This window comes from Oppia nitens, unplaced genomic scaffold (assembly GCF_028296485.1).
Source record: "Oppia nitens isolate AA-2021 unplaced genomic scaffold, nextdenovo-longstitch-racon4-pilon3 scaffold1_pilon_pilon_pilon, whole genome shotgun sequence".
Classification (NCBI taxonomy): Eukaryota; Metazoa; Arthropoda; class Arachnida; order Sarcoptiformes; family Oppiidae; genus Oppia; species Oppia nitens.
In genome coordinates, this window is record NW_026533199.1 from 3,997,237 (window position 1) to 4,024,439 (window position 27,203).

At 24.2% G+C, this 27,203-nt stretch overlaps 4 protein-coding genes across 9 annotated transcripts; 1 reads left to right on the top strand and 3 right to left on the bottom strand.

Annotated features, from left to right (window-relative positions):
- Window positions 1-3,653: 3,653 nt before the first annotated feature.
- On the bottom strand, window positions 3,654-13,324 carry LOC128952712 (serine/threonine-protein phosphatase 2A 56 kDa regulatory subunit gamma isoform-like). Of its 4 annotated transcripts, XM_054298145.1 has the most exons (11): window positions 13,013-13,324; window positions 9,812-9,838; window positions 9,522-9,647; window positions 8,898-9,302; window positions 5,716-5,919; window positions 5,448-5,638; window positions 5,218-5,380; window positions 4,759-5,159; window positions 4,479-4,689; window positions 4,271-4,418; window positions 3,654-3,678 (listed from the first exon to the last, which is right to left on the bottom strand). In XM_054298145.1, the coding sequence occupies exons 1-10, from the start codon at window positions 13,031-13,033 to the stop codon at window positions 4,284-4,286; spliced, it is 1,884 nt and encodes a 627-aa protein (XP_054154120.1). In that variant the 5' UTR covers window positions 13,034-13,324; the 3' UTR covers window positions 3,654-3,678; window positions 4,271-4,283. The 4 variants fall into 4 exon arrangements, with proteins under 4 accessions (XP_054154120.1, XP_054154122.1, XP_054154119.1 ...); XM_054298147.1 differs by lacking the exon at window positions 3,654-3,678 and having other exon boundaries at window positions 3,974-4,418; window positions 8,898-9,254; XM_054298144.1 differs by lacking the exon at window positions 3,654-3,678 and having other exon boundaries at window positions 3,974-4,418.
- A 296-nt stretch (window positions 13,325-13,620) lies between these two features.
- LOC128951974 (zinc finger CCCH domain-containing protein 14-like) lies at window positions 13,621-16,944 on the bottom strand. 3 transcript variants are annotated; one of them, XM_054297289.1, is made up of 9 exons: window positions 16,764-16,944; window positions 16,629-16,671; window positions 16,400-16,558; window positions 15,782-16,328; window positions 15,486-15,661; window positions 15,008-15,148; window positions 14,376-14,562; window positions 14,078-14,300; window positions 13,621-13,831 (listed from the first exon to the last, which is right to left on the bottom strand). In XM_054297289.1, exons 1-9 carry the CDS (start codon window positions 16,800-16,802, stop codon window positions 13,685-13,687), a joined length of 1,662 nt encoding a protein of 553 aa, XP_054153264.1. In that variant the 5' UTR covers window positions 16,803-16,944; the 3' UTR covers window positions 13,621-13,684. The 3 variants fall into 3 exon arrangements, with proteins under 3 accessions (XP_054153264.1, XP_054153262.1, XP_054153263.1); XM_054297287.1 differs by having other exon boundaries at window positions 15,486-16,328; XM_054297288.1 differs by having other exon boundaries at window positions 15,486-16,328; window positions 16,629-16,697; window positions 16,764-16,791.
- A 1,283-nt stretch (window positions 16,945-18,227) lies between these two features.
- On the top strand, window positions 18,228-21,147 carry LOC128952903 (GTP cyclohydrolase 1-like). Its single transcript, XM_054298364.1, has 5 exons — window positions 18,228-18,516; window positions 19,332-19,441; window positions 20,224-20,311; window positions 20,384-20,468; window positions 20,549-21,147. The coding sequence occupies exons 1-5, from the start codon at window positions 18,276-18,278 to the stop codon at window positions 20,673-20,675; spliced, it is 651 nt and encodes a 216-aa protein (XP_054154339.1). The 5' UTR covers window positions 18,228-18,275; the 3' UTR covers window positions 20,676-21,147.
- Window positions 21,148-21,256: 109 nt separating this feature from the next.
- LOC128952902 (RNA-binding protein Rsf1-like) lies at window positions 21,257-23,609 on the bottom strand. The gene is made up of 3 exons (XM_054298363.1): window positions 22,863-23,609; window positions 22,575-22,676; window positions 21,257-21,550 (listed from the first exon to the last, which is right to left on the bottom strand). The coding sequence occupies exons 1-3, from the start codon at window positions 23,465-23,467 to the stop codon at window positions 21,541-21,543; spliced, it is 717 nt and encodes a 238-aa protein (XP_054154338.1). The 5' UTR covers window positions 23,468-23,609; the 3' UTR covers window positions 21,257-21,540.
- Between the last annotated feature and the right edge of the window lie 3,594 nt (window positions 23,610-27,203).

The window sequence follows — 27,203 nt, forward strand, 5'->3', positions numbered from 1 at the left end:
ATCGTTTCAAATGCTTTGATAAACAAGTTTTTGAAGTTTCATAATATAAGTAAAAATATATATACTATTAATATATATAAATATATATATATAGTATATTTCTATATACACTATCAAAAGTATATAACAACTGGTTGTACGAGAAATGAGTGTTTGATGATAGAGAAGTGGCTTTTATGTGTGCATAAGTGTATAGCAATGCATAGGTATGTATGTATGAGTATGTATGCTATGAAGCGTACTCTCAGGTCTGACCAAAGAGAGAGAGGGCTGTTGTGTTGACAATCATCAGGTAATACCACAATTCAATTGGTTGTGTCCGTCATTTGAGCACAAATTCATTTGACGTCACGAAGGAATGCAATAGAAAAACACAAAACATAAGACATGTTTTAAAGTTGTTTAGAGTGTTGTTTAGATGCCATTCAATGCATTCAATTGCCGTAATATACAACACACTAAACGGCAAAACTGTAAGCAATACCCTGGGCTGTGTTTGAGAGCTACAGGAGCCACACCAATACCACTATCACAACTACAGCAAACTAAACACTATTTTAATACCACTGGCACTGGTATTACTGGCATTTTTTCTAAAGGCAATACTTTATTGGCGCTGTGTTGTCGTACCCGAGCAGGTGTACCAAACTTATAGTCCACAGGTCTAGCCTTACATACCACTCAATTATATATATATATATATATATATAAATAGCTGATATAAATACTTTATTTATTACTTTAGAAATGAGTCGAAAGTATTTAAAACAAAAAATGAGTAATTTTTAAAAGAGAAAAAACATAAGCAATAAGAAAACAATATTTTTAATAAATTATTAAAAAATACTAAAAAACTTTACAAAACAGTGAAAATATTGAAACAATTTTCTGTCAAATATAATATAATTTTGTTGTTGTTTTGTTTTTTAATACATTTCTCGTTTACTATAAGTTTTAACACATTAAGTACTGAGGCTATGGTTTGCGGAAATTATCCAATCATTCAAATACTTAATACTGAATAAATAAAAGGAGAAAATATTTTTTTGTCAAAATCATTACATTTTTTTTTAATTTTTATTTGTTTTTCTCCTCTTTTCGTGAAACTTAATTTGAATTTATTATAAATATAAAATTTTAATAATATTTTCTAACTAATTTTCTTTTATTTTTAATGGCAATCGATAAAGTAAAACAAATGAATGAAATTGAAAAAATTAATAATAATAATTAGTAGCAAATATTTTCTTATATTTTGCAATATTGATTAAATATGTTGATAAATACATAAATTATTTAATAACTTTAAATCGTTTACAATATATATATATATATAAATTTATTATAATTTTCATGTTAGACAGTGAATATTATTACCTAAATTACTTTATTATAACATATTGTAGTACAGTATATATAATAGTATATCTAACGAAACAATTGATAAATAATTGGTAAAGTCAACACTAGTAAAAAAACATTATTAGTATAGTATAATTGATTTATAAATTATTTTTTAAAAAGTTGCTTTGAGTAATATTTATATATTTGGTTTATCATAAAATGCATAAATAGTTATAAATAATTTGTTAGTTATTTTTGCATTAAATATTTACTTATAGATTTTATTTAAGTGAAAAAATCAATTAAGTTTATTTCCTTATAATTTAAATAAAAATTTTTGTTATTCACACAACATATAAATATTTTTATAACATATACATATAAACATTTATATATAATATTGATATAAAGTGTATCCAATATATAATATTATATATAACTTATATATATATACAGTATTTAACCCGACCTGTTTTGAAACAAGTTTTGAAAAGCGCGCATATTATGGACACACATGTGTATATTATACACTGTATAATAACATGCCTTTCTATAAGTTTGGGATTTGAAAACTTTTGATATTAGTTAAAAAACTTATACAATAATATTAAAATTATTATGATATATAAATGTAATATTAAAATAAATGATATTTTGCCCGAAATATTTTGTAGCAATTAATACCATTAAATTACTTTTTAATTTGTTAATTATTTTATGATAATTATTTACTGATACTTAATATTTTTTTATTTTTTATTTAAATGAGACTAAAAAATCACAAATTATTTTTTAAATATAGGGTTAAGAAATACGGTATACAGTATTATTTTTAAAATATTTTATATATTATATTTTAACATTTAAATATAGTTTAATTAATTGTGCAATTTATTCAATTTACTTTACATAAAGTAGTTTTATTAAAATACTATCAATAATATGTATTAAATATTAATTCGATTGTTTGTTTTTTTAAAATGACAATTGAATTATAAATGTATCAAATCTTATTAAAATTAACATAATATAGCTTAACACTATTATATTTTCAATGTTAGCAATAAAAATAACAATTAATAATATAATTAACTAATTAATTATATCAAAAATTATTGTTTATTAATATTTTGAAAAAAATTAAAAACATTTTTAAATCTATAAATTAAGTAGAATTAAATTATTCATATATAGATTAATTAAAATAATAATTTAAAAAATATTTTTTTAATATTTTTTTAATATAACAAAAACAGATTAATTAAAAATGCAATTAATGTTTATAGCAAATGAAGTGAAAAGGTATTCAAAGAATGCTAATTACATAAGCCTTTCATTTAAAGAAATACATAAAATTATAAATACCTGCAATCATAACGTAAAATAAAAAATTTGTTTTGAAATTTCCTGTAATTTTATAGACAAATATTTTAATAATAGAAATTTTTCACAGACTAAAAAAATTCTCAATTTTTTCAAAACATTTTAAATAAATAAATTTTCAAAAAAACTATACTCTAGTTACTAGAATCAAGTATATCAATATTAAAGATATAAATATAATTCATGACATAAAATGGCTAATATTTTATAATAATAATTAAGTTGATAATCATATTTGTCATTTTGTAATTAATTTAATATATGTGATATCAAAATGTGGTAATTACTATTGCTTATAAATTTATATTAAACAATAATTTATAATGATAAAAATCTTTTTATAAAATTAAATTGCATTTTATTTAAATATGGTATAATTTATTATTATATTTATATTATATTAATATATTAATGAATTGGTTTTTAAATTGATTGGATATTAATAAAAATATTATAAAATAAAAAATATAAATAATATTTTTAAAATTCGTTTCTGATTTTTAATTTATTAGAGAGTTATTAAATGATTAATCTTCTAATACTTACCGAATGAAGACCTAAATTCTTAATGAAATTCTTAATAATTAATGAATTATTAATGTAATAATTAATGTAATAATTAATGTAATAATTAATGTAATAATTAATGTAATAATTAATGTAATAATTAATGTAATAATTAATGTAATAATTAATGTAATACACAATATATTATATTCAAATTTCTTTAATTAAAAATTTTTGTCGAAACAAATATATATATATAAATACATATATATATATTAATAAATTTATTTACATAAGTGTTTTTTTTAATCTAAATATCAATAGTTCCTATAAAATTACGACATAATTAATGACTAATACATAACACAATTTGTAACTAAAATAATTTTTTTGTATATACTTTCATATGTTTCTATAAATGCTGACAAAATGATTAGCGATTCTCTGGAATTTAAAACAGAAAATAAAATGATATAATATTTATATATAATTATAAATAATTCTATTTTAAATAATAATATATTTAGTGAATCAGCAAATAATATTTTTTTAAAAACAAACTGTAAACTATTGATGCTTATTAAAAAATGCAAAATTTAATGTAAATTTCAAAAATGTTTTCAACAATATCATAATTTTTATAGCAATTTAACCAATAAAAGTTAAATTTTAATAGTTAACTACTTTTTTCAAATTAAGTACAACAAACTAAATTTAAGAAATTAATGTTTAATAGGGAATGTATTTGAAATATATCAACAAAATAAATACAATTAAATTACAAATATTAGGCACTCATTATACATAATTCGTATGTATAATTTTTTGTTTGGTTTGAAAATAATAATTAAAATAACTTTAAAATAATAGCAGCAAATCTCAAGTTATTTATCTGTAACTCATGTTTATGGCAATAAATTATATAAGATATAATATATATATAACAAAGTGGTAAATCATAAACATTAAATATAATGATAAATAAATTGTTTTAATTTAATAACAAAAATGCATTTAATGTATTTTCGATGTTTACTTTTAATATTATCTCAACTATTGGTGGCTTCAGTTTGAATAACGAGAAACTGATCGTGACTTTTATGTGTCAGAAGTTGTGGATCGGGAGAGAAAAGCTCTGATTTACGTCTTAACAATGGTTTCTCTTTCTTTAAGTTCTTTTTAGCCTTTAATGCAATTAATAAAATATTATAATTACTATTAGTTTTACAATAATTATGACTCACTTCTTTAGCTTCAGTTTCAAACTTTTCATAAGAAATGTCTTCGTAGTCATCATTAGGCGAAAGGATATCATTTTGCAAATTCATTGCGTAATTCAGATTAAGATTGATTTGTCCCCCTCTTTGTCTCAATTCAATAAAATTAGGATTACTTTGAGCTAATGTATTGAGTTTAATCCAAGCCTCGTCTCGATCCTTCAATTTAGTTTTTTCACTTTATAAACAATTCAATATTAATTAATAAAATGTTATATAAAATTAAAAACTAATAATTTAATCATACATTTGTCTCTCGTGTTTATAATTTTGAACGCATTCATCAAATAATCTTTGATTCATTTCCATAAATAATTTCAATGCATTATATATTAATCCGTGAATAGTTTTATTCCAGTGAGTCTTGGAGTTGCGGTACAGCGCGGGAAACATAATCGGTAAAATAACAGTAGCGTTGTCGGTAATCAAACTCATTATGTACTCATTATTCCAGTAATAGAGGGCCCGTTCAGCCACTTGAAAGTGTGGAGACGACACACATTTGGTCAGTTGTCGAAACAATGGTGACATCACTTTCTGGAACTCTGCCGGTTCTATCACATCCAATATCTCTTCCAATTCGTTTAAAAACATAACTTCTTTAGGACTGTGAACTTTTGGCCAGAATTTTAATAGATTTATGATTACCTAATAATATAATAAATATAAGTGTCAGTAAAATTACTAAAATTCAAATTCAAATTACTCTTTCTGTAAGACTCGGATCTTTTTCGAGAAATTGGACGACACAATAGGCCAGTTGTGGGTGATATACACTTAACGACTTGACTTTGTGTAAAGGCATTAGTACTTTAAGTAGAAAATTTTTGTGTTCGTCCTTAAGGGGTAATGCAAACCCATTTATAATACTAAAAAATAAATTAAAATAATTAGTTGTTTTGACAATAAGTTAGGACAGTCTGTTATGACACATACCTGCCTAGAATTTCAAGCAGTTCGGCCACACCGTTATGGCGTTCCGTTTCGTAAATAAATCGATAAAATATATTATTAATTTGTTTCCTAATATATGCCCTCAATCCCAAAAATTTGCCATAAATTCGATGTAATGTTGTTTTCAAAAGATCTCGTTCTCGCGGATCTTCGCTATCAAACAAATCCAATAACTGTTTTTGTGATACAATAAACAAACAATATATCAATGACCACAATATACAGTATTATAAATATAATTAATTTATACCTGAATAACAAACTTCTGTTCGATGTGTCGTTTGGCAAGATTTGGCTGGAAATCTGGTGACTCCAAGAATCGCAGAAAAAACTCGTAAACCAATTGCAAGTGCGGCCACGCGGCCTCCAATGTCGGCTCATCCTCTTCGGGATCAAACTCAGCACCCATTGGGTTGGATGACGGAGGAAGCGTCCGGAAGACATTTATTGAAAACTATTTTAAAACATTATTATTAATTAAATGCATTCAAATTGTAATTGACTAATTAGATCAATTATTAAACATATTAAATATTAAACAATTTTCAATGCATTAATAAAATGTGACAAAATTAAAGTAAATTATAAAATAGCACACATTATTAACTCGAAGTCATATATTATACTTTTAAAAATTATTTCATAGTAGATATCCAAAAAAAACTATGATAATCATAAAAATTATAGAATTTATATTAAGCAACTCTTAACAAATTAAATTTTCTAAAAATCAAAATAATTTATAATTATAAAAAATTACTTAATAATTATATTTCAAACATTATTTTGTATAATTAGTATATATATATATATATATATATATATATATATAAGATGATTGTCCTGTATATTGACAAAGTCCTTAAAACTAATTACTTATCTAAACTGTTTTTGAAAATTTTTTATTTTGATTCAAATTGGGAAAAATAATAAAAAAACAGAACATTACAATCATTGAAATTAATGTCCTATATATAAATAAACATGGTCATAATGGGACATATTTTTGAAGGTTTTAATATTGGGTATAAATTAATATAATTATTTAGGAATATATCAACTAAATATAAAATCACATCAATATATACTTATGTTAATAAATCAGTTTTTATACAGTCTATCATTATAATAATCAATGTTTATTATTTTTTAGTTAAATGTCTAAAACATAATTGAAATTTTCTAAACAAAATTTAAAACACTTTCAGGACTCCTGATTCAGGAGAATGGCTTAAAACAAATAAATAAAAACAAATATTAAAATACTTATAATTAAAGATTAAGCTTATATACAGTATCATAACTTATGATTCCTAAGTAAATGAGAAAATTTAATAAATTATAGCTAATATAATAAAATACAATAAATATTTATTATTTAAATAGTGATAAAAAGGACATTAAGTGATGTCACAGCGATTATACCAATATATGTTATTTAAATACACTTAAACTCATATTAATCATTCCTACTATAGTAACGTTTTATATCAAAGTAGCCATTAAATAACATATAAATTACTTAATAAATTCAATCGACATCGATAACAAATTGACATATATATACTATAATTTATATTTTTTAATTTATAAAAAATATTTATTAGTTATACATATACATTTAAGTGATAAAATCAAAACAAACAATTAAAACAGTAATTTGTATAATAAATAAATATTGCAATTTTAAAATTTAATAACTGATAAAATGTTTTTGTAAAAATTTTTTATCTTTACATCTAAATGTATTACTACTACAGTATAATAATATCAAGAAATAATATTTATTAAAGACCTTGTGTTGGATATAATTGCAAAGGCATCAGAAATCAAGTTTTTTAAATTATTTATTTTAGTCGTCAAATCCTCTTAAATATACAATTAAATATAAATAACAAATATTGATAACTAACACTATAATCAATGAATAATTATATATAATACTATTTATAATATATTTATTTAAATAATATATAATATCTAAAAACAATATTTTGTCTTTAATTAATACAATAGAATCAAATAAATGTTTAAATAATTAAGTTATAAATTCAAAAAAAAAGTATTGAATAATAATAAATAAATAAATTCCGTCTCTTTATATTAAGTGTATAACATTTAATCCATTTTAACCTCTAATATAAAAATTTCAATTAACCATTTATTTTATAAAATGACTTATACTAATGCATAATAAGTAGAGTTCGCGCAACTTTCGCAGGAATGGAAGTTTCATAATAAAATTCCTTAGATTTTCACGTAAAATATTTTATTATCCCTCCCTTCATCGTTAGAAAAGTAATTTTTTTAATATATTATTACAATAAATAATACAAATACTTTTACACAACATTTTGCAAAAATATATTGAAAATTTTACTTATTAAAAATTAAACAAAAAAAATTATTTATTTTTTTATCAATACAACTCAAAAATACAGTTTAAAAACATAATACAATGTGTTGTTTAGAGTTCAATATGTGGTAACACAAGGAAATAGCATCCTTAGGAATTCATAGAACAGGGAATATAAGAAAATAAAACGGGAATTTCATCGAACCCTAATAAGATAGACTACATTTGAGTTTAAAAATAAAAACATTGGAAATAAACAAATTGTTTTAAGCAAATAGATTTTGGTATTTAGTTTAATCATTTAATAGCTAAATCTAATGACTCAATAGGGTTTAGATTAATGTAATTACAAATACTGTATTATAAATTTTTTATTTTTAACAATAAATACTATTCTAAAATAAAATAAAAATACAGACTAATAATACATTATATGCCTAATCTTTCAAATAATAAATAGTTAATTAAAAAATTAAAATTCATTAGAAAATAATTAATTAGCAATATTTTTTATAAAAAAATTATCTTAAAATATTGATCATTTATTACAACATATTTTTAATATTTAAATAATTTATTATAATTACTCAACAGTTTAAGTATAAACACATAATAAAGCAAAACCAATATAAAAATTATTATTAAATTATTTAATTGCTATATTGTAGTCATGTCAGTAAAAATATATGAACCATATATTTGCGTTAAATGTATTTTTGAATGTCATTTTAAATGTGATATCATGAATGGTAAACAACTGTTATATATAACACAGCTTTAATAACTCAGAGATGTATTGAATCCCTTAATTCATAGACTTATAAAAAAAACTATAAATAAATCACAAAAACTATTTATAAATTGCATAAATTCTTCAAATTAACTAAAATAAACACCAATAATATGTATGCCATAAACTTGAAAACCTTACAATATTAATAAAATATAAAGTTTGCAAATTTTTGCCAAATGCTTATAATAAATAAATCATAACAGATAAAAAAATGTTAGACAAAGTAATTTAAATATGTATTAACAGTAAAACAAAATAAAATAATAAATGCAATAAATCATACCATTGCTACCACTTCCGGATAAATGTTTTCAGTGATCACATTCCTCTGTGTCATAATATACTCGACGAGCTCATGAAGAGCGGCCCTCTTAACTTCCTTCCATTTAAGATCACTTAAAGGATCAGTTAAAAAATCAAACAAAACACAGCATTGTTTTAGTTTCTGAATAAACAGTTCTTCCCGTTCCTGGACTGAGGCGTCCTTAAGCGCCGGTAGTTTCTGTAGTTCACGATTCTGGCTGATGTTAAACCTGGACGATGACTGTCGGCGCGCGGTCTTCAATGTCGGCGAAACACCCGAATATCCTTTCGGTTTTTGGCTGTTGACCTGACTTGTGTTCAGACTATTGGGACAGACCTTCAAATTGGTTTCATTCACATAACTATTATTATTCTTCATCTCAACCTTTACCACAACAATAAATATGAAAATATCAGACGTGTATTGTTTAACAATTAAATATAAACATAAAAGAAAAGTCATATCAAATCAAAGAAAACAATACTATTAAGTAATAATAATTTTAACATAAATACAAATATTATGATTAATAGCTATTAATATCTATTGATATTTTGATATTTTTCATATAAACAAAGACAAAGAAGTGAAGACAATCATTACCTCATCGTTGGTGTTGTCGTTATTTTCCTTCTGGTTTTGGTCTCTATTGTTATTATTGTTGTTGTTGTTGGTTGTAGTGGTAGTAGTAGTAGTAGTGGTGGTTATGGTGTTGTTTTTGACGACAACCTATTGATGTAATAGACAAATATGACAATTAATTGATGACATAAAACAAAACAAATGGTAACAATAAATAATAATAATATATATATAAATTGAGTTCAATGTTTGGTGACATTTGAAGACATTAATTAATGGCTTCATTAATGTTATCATCAAAAACCACTCACTTTATCCTTTTTAGGCTTATTTGGCATCTTTTTGGTGACAATTAAAGTACGTTTTATGGAAACCAATTCAATGGATCAAATGTTTGGGTAATTTTAGTTAAATATTAATCAAAATAATTAACAATTAATTGATTGATAGATATCTGAAACACGAGTTTACAGTCAAAAGGCAACGCATAGACACAACACATAACACATCAATACATGCATTGAATGCAATGTAATGAACAAACACTACATAGAGTTGTGAGTTGTGTTGCAAAACACAATATAACAGACATTAGTGTCATCTCTCATCAAAAGGGATTACATCTCCAATTGATACTCAATGCCACTCAATATATAAACAAATAGCAACTATTTTATGCCTTTTTCATATTACTAGACTATCGTCAACTATATAGTTGTTTCGGGGCTTACATTACACTCACTATTATAAGACTACTCGTCATTATTAATATAATTACTGCATTTGAGGAAAGGGAGTATTGAGTGATAATGAGTTATATTGAATGATAAAAGTAGACAAATCATAGTTATATATACACTATAGGCTATAGTACTGTACAGTAGTGGTCCAATTAATCCCATATTTATTCAACACTTGAAAATTGCTATTATTTTTAATTACGATTACTATTATTACGATTATTATTGATATTTTTATAAAAACATTTCTATTGTTATGTTCAATAAGTTTTACAATAATCATTATTATACTTTTATAATGTATATAATTTTATATTGCATTTTATATACTGAATATAAATATATTGTATAAAATATGATGAATGCATTTTAAAGTTATAATAAAAGTCAAGTTAATTATAATATATATTATAATCATTGAATATCTAATATTAAACATTTACTGTATTTGGTTTCCCTTTAGACCTGACAATACTTTTTTATGAATTACAGAATATTCTATTAGTTTTGTAAATCAATATTTACAATACATTCAAACATCCGTACTATTATCACAATATTTAAATAATTTGTTATAAATATATTATAATTTTTTGATAATTATTTATTAAATATAAACAAATATTTATTTAAAGAAATTATTTTTAATATAATTGTTATTTCGAATATTTATTTTTTTTGCATACAGTATATAACATGAGTAACAAAATGGGTAGAAATGGTTTCTGTGGAAAATCTTTGTCTAGAATAAAACTCTATACTTATATAATACTTTATTTTAGTTATTGTTATAAAATAAAAGTGTTAGGGTATAAAATTTTGCAATTAATATATTTCAATTAGTAATTTATTTAAATGATATTTAAAAATATCTATTTTTATTAGAATGATTGTTTGTCATAAATAAATTAATATTAATATATCTGATAAATATATATTATAATAAATAAGTAATATTTAATAACTATAAACTAATGTGTTTGAAAATATGGTGTTATTTAATCAATCATAACATTTGTTTTATATTTAAACTGATATTCAAAATTAATAAATATATAAATAAAATATAAATCATATCATACCGTATCGCATAAATACAGTAAATCAAAACTAAAATAAATTACTATTATATGCAACAAAACAAGCATTTCTTTGATATTCTCAGTTCATTTTATTATCATTTTTGAATAATATTTATAAATGTTGATAATTGTTGAAAATTGTTGAAAATTGTTGATAATTGTTGTAACAAATTAATTTAGTAATTAATTATTTAAGTTTAATTAATTGTGATTCTATTTTATAAGATATTATAAGTTTAGAAAATAAGAAATATATACCGTATTATACAGTAGTATACTGTAGTATAATACTGTACTGTATAATACAATATTTAAATACATTACATGTACTCTATATTATAAAGTCTATAATATCAGTGTATACAGTATATCGCATCAAATAAAAATATTAGTTATTACAAGTAGTAATTAGTATTATTAATAATAATTGTGATTAGATTACAATTTTATAGGAATCAATGTATTTTCTAAAGAAAATCTTTTAACTGTATATGAATACAGTATAAAGTTTTTATTTGTATAATCATTTCATTTATTTAATGTTTTGCTTTAGATATTCAAGTTATATCAATATTTTGTCTTAAAATGCTTCTAATAAATAGTCTTTAGATTAATTTAATATAAAAATACAGTACTATACCGGTACAATGTTTTATGGGAAAATTTCTCAATATATTGTATGCATAATAATGCTAATAATACTATTATTACCGGTATATTACGGTAATATTGAATGCCAGACATACATTAATCAATATGTATATTATCAATGAACATATCCAAAGTTATATATTTATAATAATAATACTGTAGATATTTACATAATGAATAGTATATACAATGTATATATTGTTTATTCATTTGTTAATTTATGATTGTTAATACTTTTATAAAAATACATAAACTCTACTAAAGTATGAATTGTATATTTCATTTACTATTTATAATTTAAATTATCATCAATTTGTTTGCAATATTGTATTAATAGTTTTATTTTGTAGAATAGCACAGTAAATATGGTAGAGTGAACTCTGCAATATTTTATATAAATTTATTGAATTGCAAATGCATTGCAAGTTCAATATACATGTATATTATAAATTATTTTATTATAACTAATTTATAATATAGTTAAATACATTATTTTTAAAAAATGATAATAATTAATAAAAATATATATATTATTAACTATTGTACAGTGCTGTTACAATGCTTAAAATGCAGTGTTTTTAAGTATACATTATTTTTTTAAAGCAATGCTTTATATTTTTGTTTAAAAACGAATTGAAATGGTTTCGAAAAGTATGAAAAATAGTTTTAAATATTCATTTAATAGTATTTATAAAAATACAGTATATTTTAATTTATATGTGTAAACTATACAATTAATACAGTTATGTCTTATAACATATTAATATATTATAATATTACTGTCGATATAGTAGTCTATATTTCTGGTAAATTGTAAAACAATTTATGTCTAAAACAAATAAATTATTTCAAGATTTCAATTTCGATTTTATTTAATATATAAATAAATAGCAAATAACTTTACTTATAACAAAAGTAAATAAAATCATAACATTTTACAGACCGTAAACAATAGTTTACAATTATTGTATTAACAGAAATATGTATAATTAATAGAGAAAAATATATTAAATTATAAATTTGTCAAATTATATCAAACCTGTGTTGTATTTGAATCCATTGGTTCCGGTTTTCACAACAATGTCATTAGCGGTGATATATACAACATATACAGTATGTAATCATACGATCATTAAATTCAATAAAGTAATTGAAACGAGATTTTTATCCCCCAAAAAACACTTCAAATTTATATAAATTTTAACATTAAATGTTAATCACTGAAACTACAAACTAATATCTTATAATTAATAATAAATTTATTATACTTGAAGTCATTGAACATATAATTGTGATCCTTTTTGAGGTGATTTTAAAATCATTGGTAACTCAATTAACTACAGTATTATTTTTGTATAAAAATGAGTCGTATAAAAACTCAACTATAGTTAAAATCAAACTCAATATATTTTTTTCTTATCTTTTGACGTCAAATAACATTATCAATTTATGTTTATATAAACATTATTATAGTTTTAATGGGTGAGATTTTTTTGCTGAATTTAAATTTTAAAATTATTATTTAATTAAACCAATAATCAAAAATTACATTGGAGAAACAATTAATAAAACATGCAATATAAGATATTAAAATGTCAAATTTTTAATTGTATATTTTATAATATTAAATTAATATCATAAACTATATATAAATATATTGTATATATGTTGGCAAAATAAAAACATGACAAATAGGATGTTATTATTTTTGTTATAATTGTTTGTCATCCGAAATAGCAAATTGTCGTTCACTAATGTGACTCTTTGCTATCCATTTGTAATGATTGGGATTCACTACTGAATTCGGGTGAATATAAGGACAGTCACGGGTCCGGCAATTAACTCCAAAGTGACAATTCTGATAAAATAATAATTTAATAATTATTAAAATTATTAAAATTATTAAAATTATTAAAATTATTAAAATTATTAAAATTATTAAAATTATTAAAATTATTAAAATTATTAAAATTATTAAAATTATTAAAATTATTAAAATTATTAAAATTATTAAAATTATTAAAATTATTAAAATTATTAAAATTATTAAAATTATTAAAATTATTAAAATTATTAAAATTATTAAATAAAGTATATAATCAACCTTTGGGTGAAAGAACGGACAGCTAATATTCTTGCAGTTTTGCAGATATTTGCATTGTTTGATTTGCAGTGGAACTGGTGGTATATATGAGGGTAGAGGTGCAGGTAGTTTACGTCTTGTTGTGTGAGTAAATGGACAGTCTCTTCTCGAACACATGGAATCAAACTTACAATTTGGATGAATATATAAACATTTATCACCAAAACGGCAATTTGGAAATGTTCTGCAAATTTAACATATAATTTGATGTACTGTAAGTCAAATGGTCTCAAATATATCATAATTATGAATACATTACTTGCAATGAGTGGTCGGGTGTTGAAACTCGCATTGATTCCCATTCTTACAGTTCGGCCAATAACGACATCTTTCATTAACTTTCTGTTCATTCATCTCTTCGTTCTCCACTTCATTGTCATCGCCTTTAATGTCATTTTCCATAAATTCTTCTTCAATATCCTCTTCGATAATTATATGGTCATCAACTAAAACAATAGTAAATAAAGTTAAATCTAAATTCAATAGATTAAATCAGTCGCAAAATAGACGGAACTAGTTTTATGGGAATATCTTCTCTCTGGATTAGAATTTAATGATAATATTTTATTTGCAACTATGGTTTTTTTGGTCAAATTTTATTCAAAAACTGATTAATATTTCTTAAAATGTCAAAACAAGTGTCAAATTATTTTAAATATTGTTTTAACAGAATTCAAATATCTCTTAGTTTTTGAGGTATTCAATATACCTGAGTTAGCCTAATTGAGTACTTATTTACATTTTAAATAGTCATACCATTGTAAACGTTACTAAAAACCATAGTTGCAAATAAAATATTATTATTAAATTCTAATTGAGAGAGAAGTTATCCACATAAAACTAGTTCCGCCTATTTTGCGACTCATTTTATGTTTGACTCTATTGACTTACTGTTATTATTTTTCATGTATTTTCTGTGATCCACACCATCTAAAGTCACGACAAACTGTGGATTATTTTCTTCGTAATCAACATTTTTGACAATTCTTTTAGCATTGTTTTCAAATTTATCCAAATCTGTGTCAACAGAATCTAAAATTATAAAAACAATTATTAATTCAGTATTTAATACAATAATTATATTTGTAAAACATTTTCATTAATAATTAGCAGTAATACATGTATGTAAGAAATATCACAAAAGTATTATTACCGGTAAGTATTTTATATTTCCTATTCTGTAATTCAAATTCTTAACTAAAATTATCACAAAATCTATTTTTTTTATTATCGCTTAACTTATACTTTAATAATCATTATAAAAAATTAAAGAAAAACTTTATCATAAATTTATAATTATTATCAAAAAATATAAATTCTGCTTAACATATGAGTTAAATAAAAAAGCAAATGATATTATTATTATTACCATTTTTGTTGACATTTAAATAATTGCGCAAATCTTGTGGATCTAATTCTTCATCGTTTACTTCTTTAACAACTTGTTTCTCTCCGAGACGTCTCTTAATAGGTGTCGGTATATAATCTGGCTCTTCATTCGGTCGCTTTTTATGTCGCGTCGAATCGTTGGCCTCTTTAACGGCTCTGAGGATTAAGTTTTTGTTAGGTTGAAGTTCTTGTGGTATGAATTTACGTTGTGTGACCCGTACAACACTGGCCACTGTAGTAGTATTTTTAATTTCATTGTCGTCTTCCTCCACATACCTTCTCTTATTATTAATAACAGCTTTTACTGCAGAAGTGGGAATCGATGATTGGCGTCTTATAGCCACTACTTTTGGACCTATTGTTTCGGTTTCCGTTTCTTTAGTTTCGTGTGAAACTATTTTTTTTTCTTCGTTTACATTTTCCTGAAGTAATTCATCGACTTCTCCGCCGTCGGGATTTAAAAGTAAGACAACATCGCCGTCATTTTGCTCTTGTTTTGGTTGGCTATCAATCATTTCAACATTTAACCCATCAGATTGACTCTTAAATTTATTTGTGACTATGATGTCAGCATTTGTCTCTCGTTTAGTTGAATCGTTAACATTCTTCTCATTTGTCTTAATATTATTATCATCAGTCACTGGCATAACATCTGGTGTAATGTCATCACTTTTAAACATCTTCTTTACTTTTTTGTGTTGTTTTAACTTATTTTTGTTTAAATTTGAAGATAATATTTTGGGTTCTTCTTTAGTTAGATTATCTTTATCTTTGTCTTTATTATCTTTTTCGACATCACTTTTGACTGTTTTCTTGTCATCATCTTTAAAGTAGACAAACAAAAAATAGAGACATTGGTTATCAAACTTAAGACAACAATTTTTTTGATAATACTTTGATTAGCGTTGACTTGCAATTGTTTGAGACTTGTGTGCAACCAATTGACAAACTCATCGGTATTTTCATTCAAGAAAAGCGACAAATCGTCTTTCATTTGGTATTTAGTCTTTTGATTTGCCACTAAAACCATGATATAATCGGCCAATTCATTGTCTATATAGTTAATAGCATAGAATCAAATGAAACTAATGGATGATAATTGTTAAGTGAATGATAATCATACCACCGATGGCACCAATTTGATCCAGTTTTGACCTGATGTCCGCCTAATCAACAATTGAGTCATTGATTGCTCAGACAATTAAAGAAACATCAAATACAGTCATTTTGGTCGTCAATTGGGTCGACAATCACTTACCCTTAACTTATGGATCACCTCATTCTTCATCCCAGACATTATGTTTCAATTTTGACCACAAACTGTGTGACCAAATGATAGATAATTGAAGAAAATAATTGATGTTTTTGTCGATCAAATTGGAAATAATGTATAAATAGACTACAAATACACCAAAATATACAATAAAAACCCCAAATATTACGTGAAATTCCCTTATTATAGGGATATTGCTATTGATATTGTATTATAGGAATCCTATAATAGGATAATAAGATAATTATTGTTTTAACACAAATTCAATTATTAATATAATTAATTAAATATTTTTAATTTTTTAATTTCAATTATTTATATATGTTATATAATAATGTCAATTTTAAATCTAATAAAATGCTAACTAACTAGTAATAAGTTAACAATTTTCATTATAACTTATAAAAATGTTTTTTAATCATGAATTTTATATTATTAATATCAATTTTATTTAAGTATCAATAGATAAATTTTTGCTTTGTAATCAAATGGTGTAATAAATAATTTTAACATACTGATACAAATGTTTTTTTTAGTTGAAATTATATGACTGATTTATATATTATATTAGAAATATAAATATAGACAATTTATATTAAATTAAAAATATAGCATTTATTTTCTATTGAATTATGTAAATTAAATATATTAAAATAAATGTAAGGTTTCTATAATAATATGGTTTTAATATTCATAAATTTACTTAAATTATTCTACATTAGGATTCTAATTAATTATGATTGCTTTCTCTAATAATAATTATTATTTTTAAATGTATTTTTATATTTCATAAAGTAATTTTAGCTTAATTAAAACTACAATGTTATGTAATACATGTATTATTAAATATACAATATAACCATTAGTTATGATAATTAGATTAATGAAATTTACGAGTGTATTTAAAGAGACTTTATTTAAATCATATAAAATTTTGAATTTTGTGAAATTAGTTAAAATAATATATATATATATTATTATATTGATACTTGTTGATATAGTTTATTTTTTAGTTATGCTTATAAATTAATACCAGTATTATAGTTATGTTAAAAATTGTAATTTTTAAGTAATGATAATTTTTTACTAGTATTAAATTACAAAATTGTAATAAATTAACATATAAATAGCACAATTAAATCAATTTAAATGTCTATAAATTAACAATAAGTATCCTTTTTTAAGATCATATATAAGCAGCGAAATGATAGTCAATTCCTAATATTTCATATAAAATTGTATTTTATTTGTGGAGTACTGTATAGTACAGTACAATATTATGTATGTGTGTTGGTCTCTGATAAGGAACAGGGAGTCTGAGCGCCTGTCAGAGTAAGTCAGTAGTAGTTTGTGATGAAAGCCAATCCCATCTTTTCAAATAACGAATGCATTTAATGATAAAAATTTCAAGAAATCTTTTGTCGTCAAAAAAAATTTTGGTTCAAATCCTGTCTATAATTGAGTCTTTGAATTAATCAACTCTTTTAATAGCTTTCAATGGCTTCTAAAAGCAATGCTAACAAAGTTTTAACATCGACTGACTCCGAGGACTACGACGAGATTGTGGCCAAACAGGACCCGCAACGGGAGGCTGTAGTTCTCAAACTCAAAAAGGTATTTCGCGAACTGCTTGAGACCATCGGTGAAGACACCGATAGACAGGGACTCAAACGGACCCCCGAAAGAGCTGCCAAAGCGCTCTGGTATTTCACACACGGATATCATGTGAGACTCGATGGTAAGTAATTTAATTAATAAATAAATAAATATTTTTTAATGATAATTAATAAATAATGTTTATAACACTATTTTATTTATATAAATTATTATAATATAAAATTAGCATTTTTTATTAGTTTGCTTTACTTATTTATTCATCAACTAAAAGCTAAAAGTATATAATAAAAACTATTTGCTTCAAAAATTCTTTATTTCAATATATAATATATTAATATATAATAATTACATCAATTGCTAAATAGTTGACACAATGAGAGCACATATTATGAGAGCAATCGCTAAAATTATATTAAACTAATTCATTAACTTTTATAATAAATGAAATGAACGTCAAGTCCAGAAACTGACATTCAGTTAGCACTGACTTCCAGTGCACAGCAATCACTATATTCTCTAATAATGTCATAAACCGATTGCATTATTACTTGTTGAATGACTCCCTGAGCTAACAACTAACTTAAGATAATATTAAATGTGTTTATAAAAAAAATCTTTATATTTTACTAAAAGTTGACAATATATTGCTTTTATAAATTTTGTTTGATAAAGATTATATGGTTATAACACTATAACTATAACATAATCATAAATTGTTTCATGAAATATATAAAAATGCAGAAATAAACACATTTTATATTTGAATATATATTATACTGTACTATATTTATATAACCAAGTAAGCTTTTAGGGAATTGTTGAATTGAATTGAAAACAAATTAAACTATAATTTAATATTTATTTAAAAATTTGTTATCTAAACAATAATTACTTGTATATAAAAATACAATTTATTAATTTTATTTAAAAAAAAAGATCTCCTAAACGATGCCATTTTCAATGAAGATCACGACGAGATGGTCATTGTTAAGGATATTGAAATGTATTCTTTATGTGAACATCATTTGGTGCCCATCTATGGACACGTAAGTTATCACTTGACAATTATGAGACAATTCAGATAATTATAAGTAAAAACATTTTTGTTGTTAAAAATAAATAATGTATTTATTAAGAATAATCAAAATTTGTTAGTAAAACATACATCAAATAACTCATTAATTGGCTTATTTTATACTGTATTGTACGGTATAGTGAGCATTGAATAATATACGATATTTTTCATATACAGTATATACAGAATATTCTTTACTATAAAAATAACTACATTATTATAACGAGATATTTATTCTATGGCAACACTTTAATAACATGACACTTGAGTTTAATATCACAATAAAATAGATTCAGTTAGCGATGAGTCCTTCAAATATATCTTACAATATATTATTGATAGTATACTCAAAGTGTTCACTCGATTAATGTGACTTTCATTGATTCAGTGATTATGCAGACAATTGATGGATTCAATTGTGTCTTATAGCTGACGACTACTTTGATATTAAACAATGTATTCATAACAATGTATGCGTAGTGAAAGTGATAGCATTTCCGACTTTTATAACGAGACTCTCAACTAAATATAACGAATAGCTATACGAGTGATGATAAACCTATTTTCACTGATACTCATTGTGCTCTTCAATTGGTTTATAAAATACTATACTATAAATGACTCTATTATGTTAATCTATTAAGTTTATTAAAAACACAATATCAATATAATTTTCTATTATTAATCTAATTTTATATTACAAAGTTTCATAAATAAGTTAATAATGAAAATTTAATTATAATATAAAACTAGGTTTCCATTGGATATTTGCCTAATAAAAAGGTATTGGGTTTAAGCAAACTGGCCCGGGTTGTCGAAATGTTTAGCAGGAGATTGCAGGGTATTAATTGCCGTATATTTTAATAGCTAACAAAGTTTACTCTTAATCTTCTAATTAATTTCAAACTTATAGTCCAGGAAAGGATGACTAAACAGATAGCCGTTTGTATCACAGAAGCCATAAATCCGGCTGGAGTTGGTGTTGTCATTGAAGCCACGTAACCATTATTATTATTATTATCTTTTTTAATATTATAACTTACTTTTGTTGTTTTTGAACCATATTATTAATGGACAGACACATGTGTATGACTACGAGAGGCGTACAAAAAAGTCAAAGCAAAACAATAACGAGTGCTATGTTGGGTGTCTTTCGTGAAGATCCTAAAACTCGTGAGGAATTCCTAACACTTATCAAACATTAATGAAGTAGGGATTGGACATCGATGGCAAATAATATTTAAATATTAAGACATATGTGTTGATTTCATTATATAATTAGTTATTATAAGAAATGAAGTAATGCATTGATTTTTTGAAGTTTTTCTTTTTTTAGTCACGAAATAATTAATTAGTATATTGTAGTTAATGTAATAATAGTAAAACAATTGATTTGAAGAAAATGAACTTTGTTTTTAGTGTTACAATTGATTGCTTTTGAAAGTTTTGTCGATAATTATTAAATGATTAAATGACATGATATTAATTGTTATTTAGACGATATATATATATCTATAAATAATATTTACTGAATCACTAAACAAAAATATTGTAATAATTCCAAAATTATATCAATATATCTGTATAATTCATTAATAAATAATCGTTAAAAACTTACAGATTTGCTATAATCACCAAAAAAAATTTTGAATAAAATTTTGACAATTTTTTTTGGTAGATATTGTGTGTAAAATATACAATAAGTTTTGAAAAAGTCGTGTTTTACAGACGTTTATAATAATATAATGATTTCTAATATATTTTAAGGAAACAATTTTTTAGGGATTTTGTTTGGTTAACAATCAAATGATGAATAATAAAAACTATTAAATTATTATTATTTGACGATTAGATGAATTGCGGACCCGATTTGTTGATAAACTTCAATATGACTTAATAGATCCAAATTGGGTGAAGAAGTAGTTTTAGTGGTCTATAAAGTCATCATCAATTCGGTGTCCGAAAGTAGTAGTTATTTGATAATAATATGAAGATTTCGTGAATAATGAAGTGGTTTTACAACTGAGGCTCTTTGTGTCTGATTGTTGACGAGTTGTTCTTACAGTCTATTTAGTAGCCGCTAATTGAGAGCAAAAATTATAACAAAATCATTGGTTATTAACATTCATTGTTTTTATCACATATTGTCGATAATAATGGTATTTCTGTGGATCAAAGGGTGACACAAATTATTGAATACAAAAGTGACTCATTCTTTCATTTTTCTGAAGTTATTTTTCAACTAACAATAAATCAATTGTCAATTATCTTAATTGACACCATATTTCTGAAGCGGTATTTTGTATTTGCATTATATATATTCAATGGTTATGTATATGACATGAATGGTCACAGTTTATAGTCGTATTGATCACCGATTGACTTAATTATTGAATGCAAATATTTGGGGAAATATTGAGCGCTATATCAGTTGCATATAATTAGCAGTAATTCATTTTGTTATCAATTTTATGGTTTTATCCCCAAATAATTTGTTTTCAAAGCTTAAAATAAATGAATGTTCGTTCACTGAGCACTTGGAGGACAGTAGTGTGTATGTGATAGACAAAACACTAATCAAATTATAACAATCATTCAATAAAAATGATATAAAAACGAAATTTTTTTGAGAAGCAAAACAAATGACTATTTTGTGTTGAATATCAAAGTAATATTATGAAGGGATTTAAATAAGCAATGGTTTGTAACCATTGAATGCGTTAAATGTCTTTTATAACAATCATCGCTTATATCTATGAAGACACCATTAAAACACTCATTATATAAACAGTAAATAAATGTGAGATCAGATCATAGGTCACATGCAGTACCTCTTAAATATCACAACAAAAAACAACCAAAAAATAAATTAAATTAAAAATCGTTAAAATAAAGCAATTGATAAGTAATTGATAATATCGGAGGTTTTTTGAAGATATTGTCATTTTGACAATTAAGAAGTGCTCAGGAAATCGCATTTCATGGATATGTTTGTCTTTTGGTATACAAAACTATCTCAAGATATCGAAGTGATTATTGAGATATTATTAGAGTTCACCAAAAAAATTAAGTGATGAACGACTCAATTGGTTCATTGGTAATACCTGTTGCCTCCAGACATATAACCGCCTGAACCGCCGCCGCCTGAAGAGTACGAGTTGCCGCCGGCAGGCGAGTAATCACGACTGCGGAAACTACTCTGGCCACTAGTTTTGTCAGGTCATCCATATAAACATAGGAGGAATAATATACAGTATATATCATTATATTATCAATGGTTCGGCAGTGCTTTCGACCACTATTTTTAAAGCACTTATAATAATTGGTTTCAATAAAATCAATGAAAATATTCATCATTTAAATCAAATAAAAGTCAATGTCTTAATCAATACCTCCTACTCTGACCTATTGGCGAACGGCTCCTATAGTTTTGATACGAGCCTCCACTTCCTGACTTATAGTCGTGACCACCACTTGATCCGTAACTATCCCTACCTCGCGATCCACCGCCGCCACCACCAAATCGGTCGCCTCCTCTATCAAAACGACCGCCACTTCCACCTCCACGTCGATCACCACCCCTTCCATAAGGTCCACCTCTACCACCAAAACTTCCGCCCCCACGACCACCACTATACCCACCCCGTGAGCCCCCAAAGTCACGACCTCCTCCACGACTGCTTCCAAAACCACGATCGCGACCAAAACTGCCGCCGCGTCCACCACCGCCACGACCTCCGCCTCGGGAAGAACGACCTCTTGAGTGTTCGACTCTGAGTTTGGCCGAAGAACCGCCAATAGATGATCCGTTCATTTGTCTGACTGCATCGTCAGCGTCGGTCTCTCTTTCATATTCAACAAATGCAAAACCGGGCGGATTTTGTGCGACCCAAACACTCGTCAGTTTACCGAACTTCTCAAACTCTTTCTCGATGTCGTCCTTTCGCACCGATTCACTGATACCACCAATAAATACCCGATTCTTGCGGTCAATCATTTCAATGATTATATTAATTGTTAAATCAATTCAATTGTTATTTCAATTGTCATTCAATTCAATCAAATAATGAATCAATACTTTAATGTCGTCTCAAAACCTCAAAAACCTATAGACCTCTCAATCGGTTCACTCACTCATACAGTCATGCGTTCACTCATTAGTCTAATGTTGGGCTCTAAACGTCAAATATATGATACTATAGTCAGTAATACTAGTTATATATGACATCTGATATTGAAATTAATATTATCATACAATTAGTTGATTTACAACTAATATCAAAGTTATTACTTTATTTCAGTTTATTATTAGACATAAATTGTAATATAAATTTATAAAATTTATTTGTTTAATAAGTTTTTATAAATAATATGTTTTAGTGTATATTATAGGAAAATTGTTATTTATATATACACTAAAACACCTTAGTTTTTATATACAATTTTTGTTAATATAAACCATTTTAATATTTATCTATAAATTTTTATAACAAATATATTCATATTCAATATATAAGTATTTAATTAATAAATGTAATTCTAGTGAAAGAAAGTTTTTAAAATAATTGATAATAACTTTGACAATACTTTACACAATAATATACTGTACTGTAGTTAACACCCATTAGTTTATTAAATGCCATCTATTGTATTGAATGTTTGAATTGAATATTAATATTAATATAAATATATGGCATAAAGTCTATGTAATTGCAATTTATTAATACTCTATTACTTTTCAATACTATTATTATTAAAAGTAATCAAAAAAAAAATTACAAATATTTAAAGAAATTTGTGTTTTTTAAAAGAAATAAAACTATAATGAGTTATTTATAATTAATAAATTTATTTGCTAATTTATTTTAATTAAAAGTTATTATATTTACTACATTAATATTTATAAATTAGAAAATTTTAATATTTTAGATTAAAAACATTATTTGTCTTTAGTTTATTGATTAATTTAATAGATATGATTGGGATATCCCTAACAAATAGCCGGGTTTGCACTTTACTATCAATTATACTGATCTCCGTTTTGAAATAGTTTTTGTAGTAATTTAATAATACAGTATTTATTATAATAAATATATAATAATATATTATTAAATTTTTAATATAGTTATTAAAATTTATTACACCTATAAGTTCATATTAAAAAATTAACATTACATTTGTTTAAATTATAAAACAATATTGTATAAAAATAATTATTTCATTAATAAGTGTAAAACGCTATTTTATTTTTTAAAATATATATTTTTGCTATTTTTTAGTAACAAATTTAATAAAAATTATGATAATACATAATGTATATATACTATATATTATATTATATTATATAGTATATTTAAACAACTATATTCAAGTAATTATACAAAATATAATTAGGAAATGTATACTTTATTTATATATTTATTTGTTTCAAGCAATCAATTACTTTTTAAAAATTTACAATAATTTAAATAAATTACAAACGGTTTAAATGAAATTAATATAATTAAAAACTTTTTATAAGAAATTAACGGCAAAAACCTTCTCAGTTATAATTTCAAATTTTTATGTAGGTTAGGTCAGGTATGTTATGATAGATTTGAGTAGGTTATGGATTTTTCCGCACTTTTATTTTTATTACATAAAATTTTTTAGTACCCAAAGATAGGTTTTCCGTTGAAAAAAATAATTTTTCTCTCCGGTAGTTCAACTATGAATCGGCCTATAATTGTAATAATAAATATTGTATGTCTCACGCATTTGTTTGTTATATTATTAATAGAAAATTAATTTATTAAAAAACTCGATGAAAAACATATAACGAACTTTAGCCGTCATTTGTAATAATTGTTATGTTATTAATAGTACATTAAATTATGAAAAACTCGACTATGGATCACATCTAACCATTTGTTCCGCTTTTTTTAAATGAAGACAACAATAGAGTCGATGTCTCGCACACCACTTCTCGACAGATTTTTACAATTTTTTTTTTGTTATAAATGTTGAAAAACAAAATATAGTATTTAATTGAATATTATGTGTTATTTTGAAATAAAACTTATCTATCTATCTATACTACTATATAATTTGGAAATGTTTGTATTAAACAATTAATTTTAATGTGTCGCGCGATTATTAATAATTTTAATTTATTAAATAAAAAAAATTAAATAAAATATACTTTTTATAATACACTGTATATTATATTACATATAGCGCGTGAAAGCATTGTTTAGTAAAGAGATAGATTGAGAGAGAGAGTGTATTGTTGCACGTGTTAACTATTGATACACATTTTATTACATGGATCTAATGGTTAAATAAAAAATTAATAAATAAAATATACTGTTTATAATAAACTGTAAGCGCGTAAGTATTGTTGCACGTGTTAACTATTAATACACATTTTATTACATGGAGTTAACTACAGTAGTAAATAAATAAATCGAATACTAATACTAATAATTAATTTACTTTCAGTACATGTAATGCAAACAAATTTAGAGATAAACTTTTATACACTTATATAATATAATATATAATTAAGTTATAATAACTAGAATATCGTGCAAATAATATAATACTATAAGAATCATAATTCTGTAACTGTTTTGAAGTCAAATTGAAATTTCACATAAAATTTGTAAATTTTTAAGAGAATTAATACAAAGCCGTCAAAGAAGTAAAATACAATTTGTTTGAATTTGGTTTCTGTTGTCGACATAAAGTGATGTATTTGAGTTCAATCGTTGCTATTTTAGTAGTGGGTATTGGATGTGTTGGATGTGTATCTGATTTCTGTAAAAATGGTGCTAAATTGGATTCCGTGGCATTCATTGATACAACAAAACAATGGTTTTTTACTAGCGGTGGCCACTATTGGTATCTCAAAGATCAAGAGTTTCCGCCCAAAGTGGCCGGCACTCCATTGCCATCACCATTCCTCAGGGGTGACGCCGCTATCTTCATAAACACATTGGACGCGTGCGGTAAAGGCGAACAAGAGATACATGTAATCGAGTTTACACCAGAAGGTAATCAAGTGATGATATATGATGTCCGCGGAGGCAACTGGAAAAATCCCATCTCATATCTTAAAGACAAAATCATATCAATGGTTAAGATTGATTGGTCAAAGAAGATCGACGCGGCGTTTACTTTCAAAAAAACTCAACTGATTTTCGTTCAAATGAATCGATACACCATTATTGATATTAAGCCGATTTGCAACAACAATACTGCCATTATTGGTGACAGTCATGAAATAAGTGACCTTCAAGTTCAAAAACCACCAATTGATGCAATTACTGCTATTGAAGACAACAATTATATTAATCTATTTCAGGATCAGAAGTTCTGGAAGATTGCAATTTCAATAATAGATCTGAGAATTAGTGGAAGAAAAGGTCCGGAAAAAGATGTCGTCAAAGTGTTCTTCAGATATCAGGAGACCTGTCAACTGCCACCCAAACAACCCGAACAACCACTTGAGTTGAGTTCGACCGTAAGGTCCAAGTCTATTGTTCCTCCGACTTCTAAAGGAGCTGAAGATGGCAGTGATTCTTCACATGACATTACCAGAGGAGGAGATAATGTTAAAGAAGATCATAAAGAACACGATAGCAAAAGTAGTCCGTGGACTTGGATTACAATTGTTGCTATTATTGTGATTGTGATCATTATTGCGCTGATTTTGATGGCCTGTTTAATGGCCAGAAAATCTAAATCAAAAG

Bases quoted from the DNA above. Each gene is read 5' to 3' on its own strand.
- LOC128952902 (XM_054298363.1), bottom strand. From the start codon at position 23,467: ATGATTGACCGCAAGAATCGGGTATTTATTGGTGGTATCAGTGAATCG. The intron at 22,677-22,862 runs GTATTGATTAAG...TGACAAAACTAG, and splicing joins CCAATAGGTCAGAGTAGGAG to TGGCCAGAGTAGTTTCCGCA.
- LOC128951974 (XM_054297287.1), bottom strand. From the start codon at position 16,802: ATGTCTGGGATGAAGAATGAGGTGATCCATAAGTTAAGG. The intron at 16,559-16,628 runs GTATGATTATCA...TTAACTATATAG, and splicing joins TCAAATTGGTGCCATCGGTG to ACAATGAATTGGCCGATTAT. The intron at 14,563-15,007 runs GTAAGTCAATAG...CTATTGTTTTAG, and splicing joins ATACATGAAAAATAATAACA to TTGATGACCATATAATTATC.
- LOC128952903 (XM_054298364.1), top strand. From the start codon at position 18,276: ATGGCTTCTAAAAGCAATGCTAACAAAGTTTTAACATCGACTGACTCC. The intron at 18,517-19,331 runs GTAAGTAATTTA...TTAAAAAAAAAG, and splicing joins ATATCATGTGAGACTCGATG to ATCTCCTAAACGATGCCATT. The intron at 20,312-20,383 runs GTATTAATTGCC...TCAAACTTATAG, and splicing joins GTTTAGCAGGAGATTGCAGG to TCCAGGAAAGGATGACTAAA.
- LOC128952712 (XM_054298145.1), bottom strand. From the start codon at position 13,033: ATGGATTCAAATACAACACAG. The intron at 5,639-5,715 runs GTATAAATTAAT...TCACAAAAACAG, and splicing joins AACAGAAGTTTGTTATTCAG to TTATTGGATTTGTTTGATAG. The intron at 5,381-5,447 runs GTATGTGTCATA...TTTATTTTTTAG, and splicing joins CTGCTTGAAATTCTAGGCAG to TATTATAAATGGGTTTGCAT.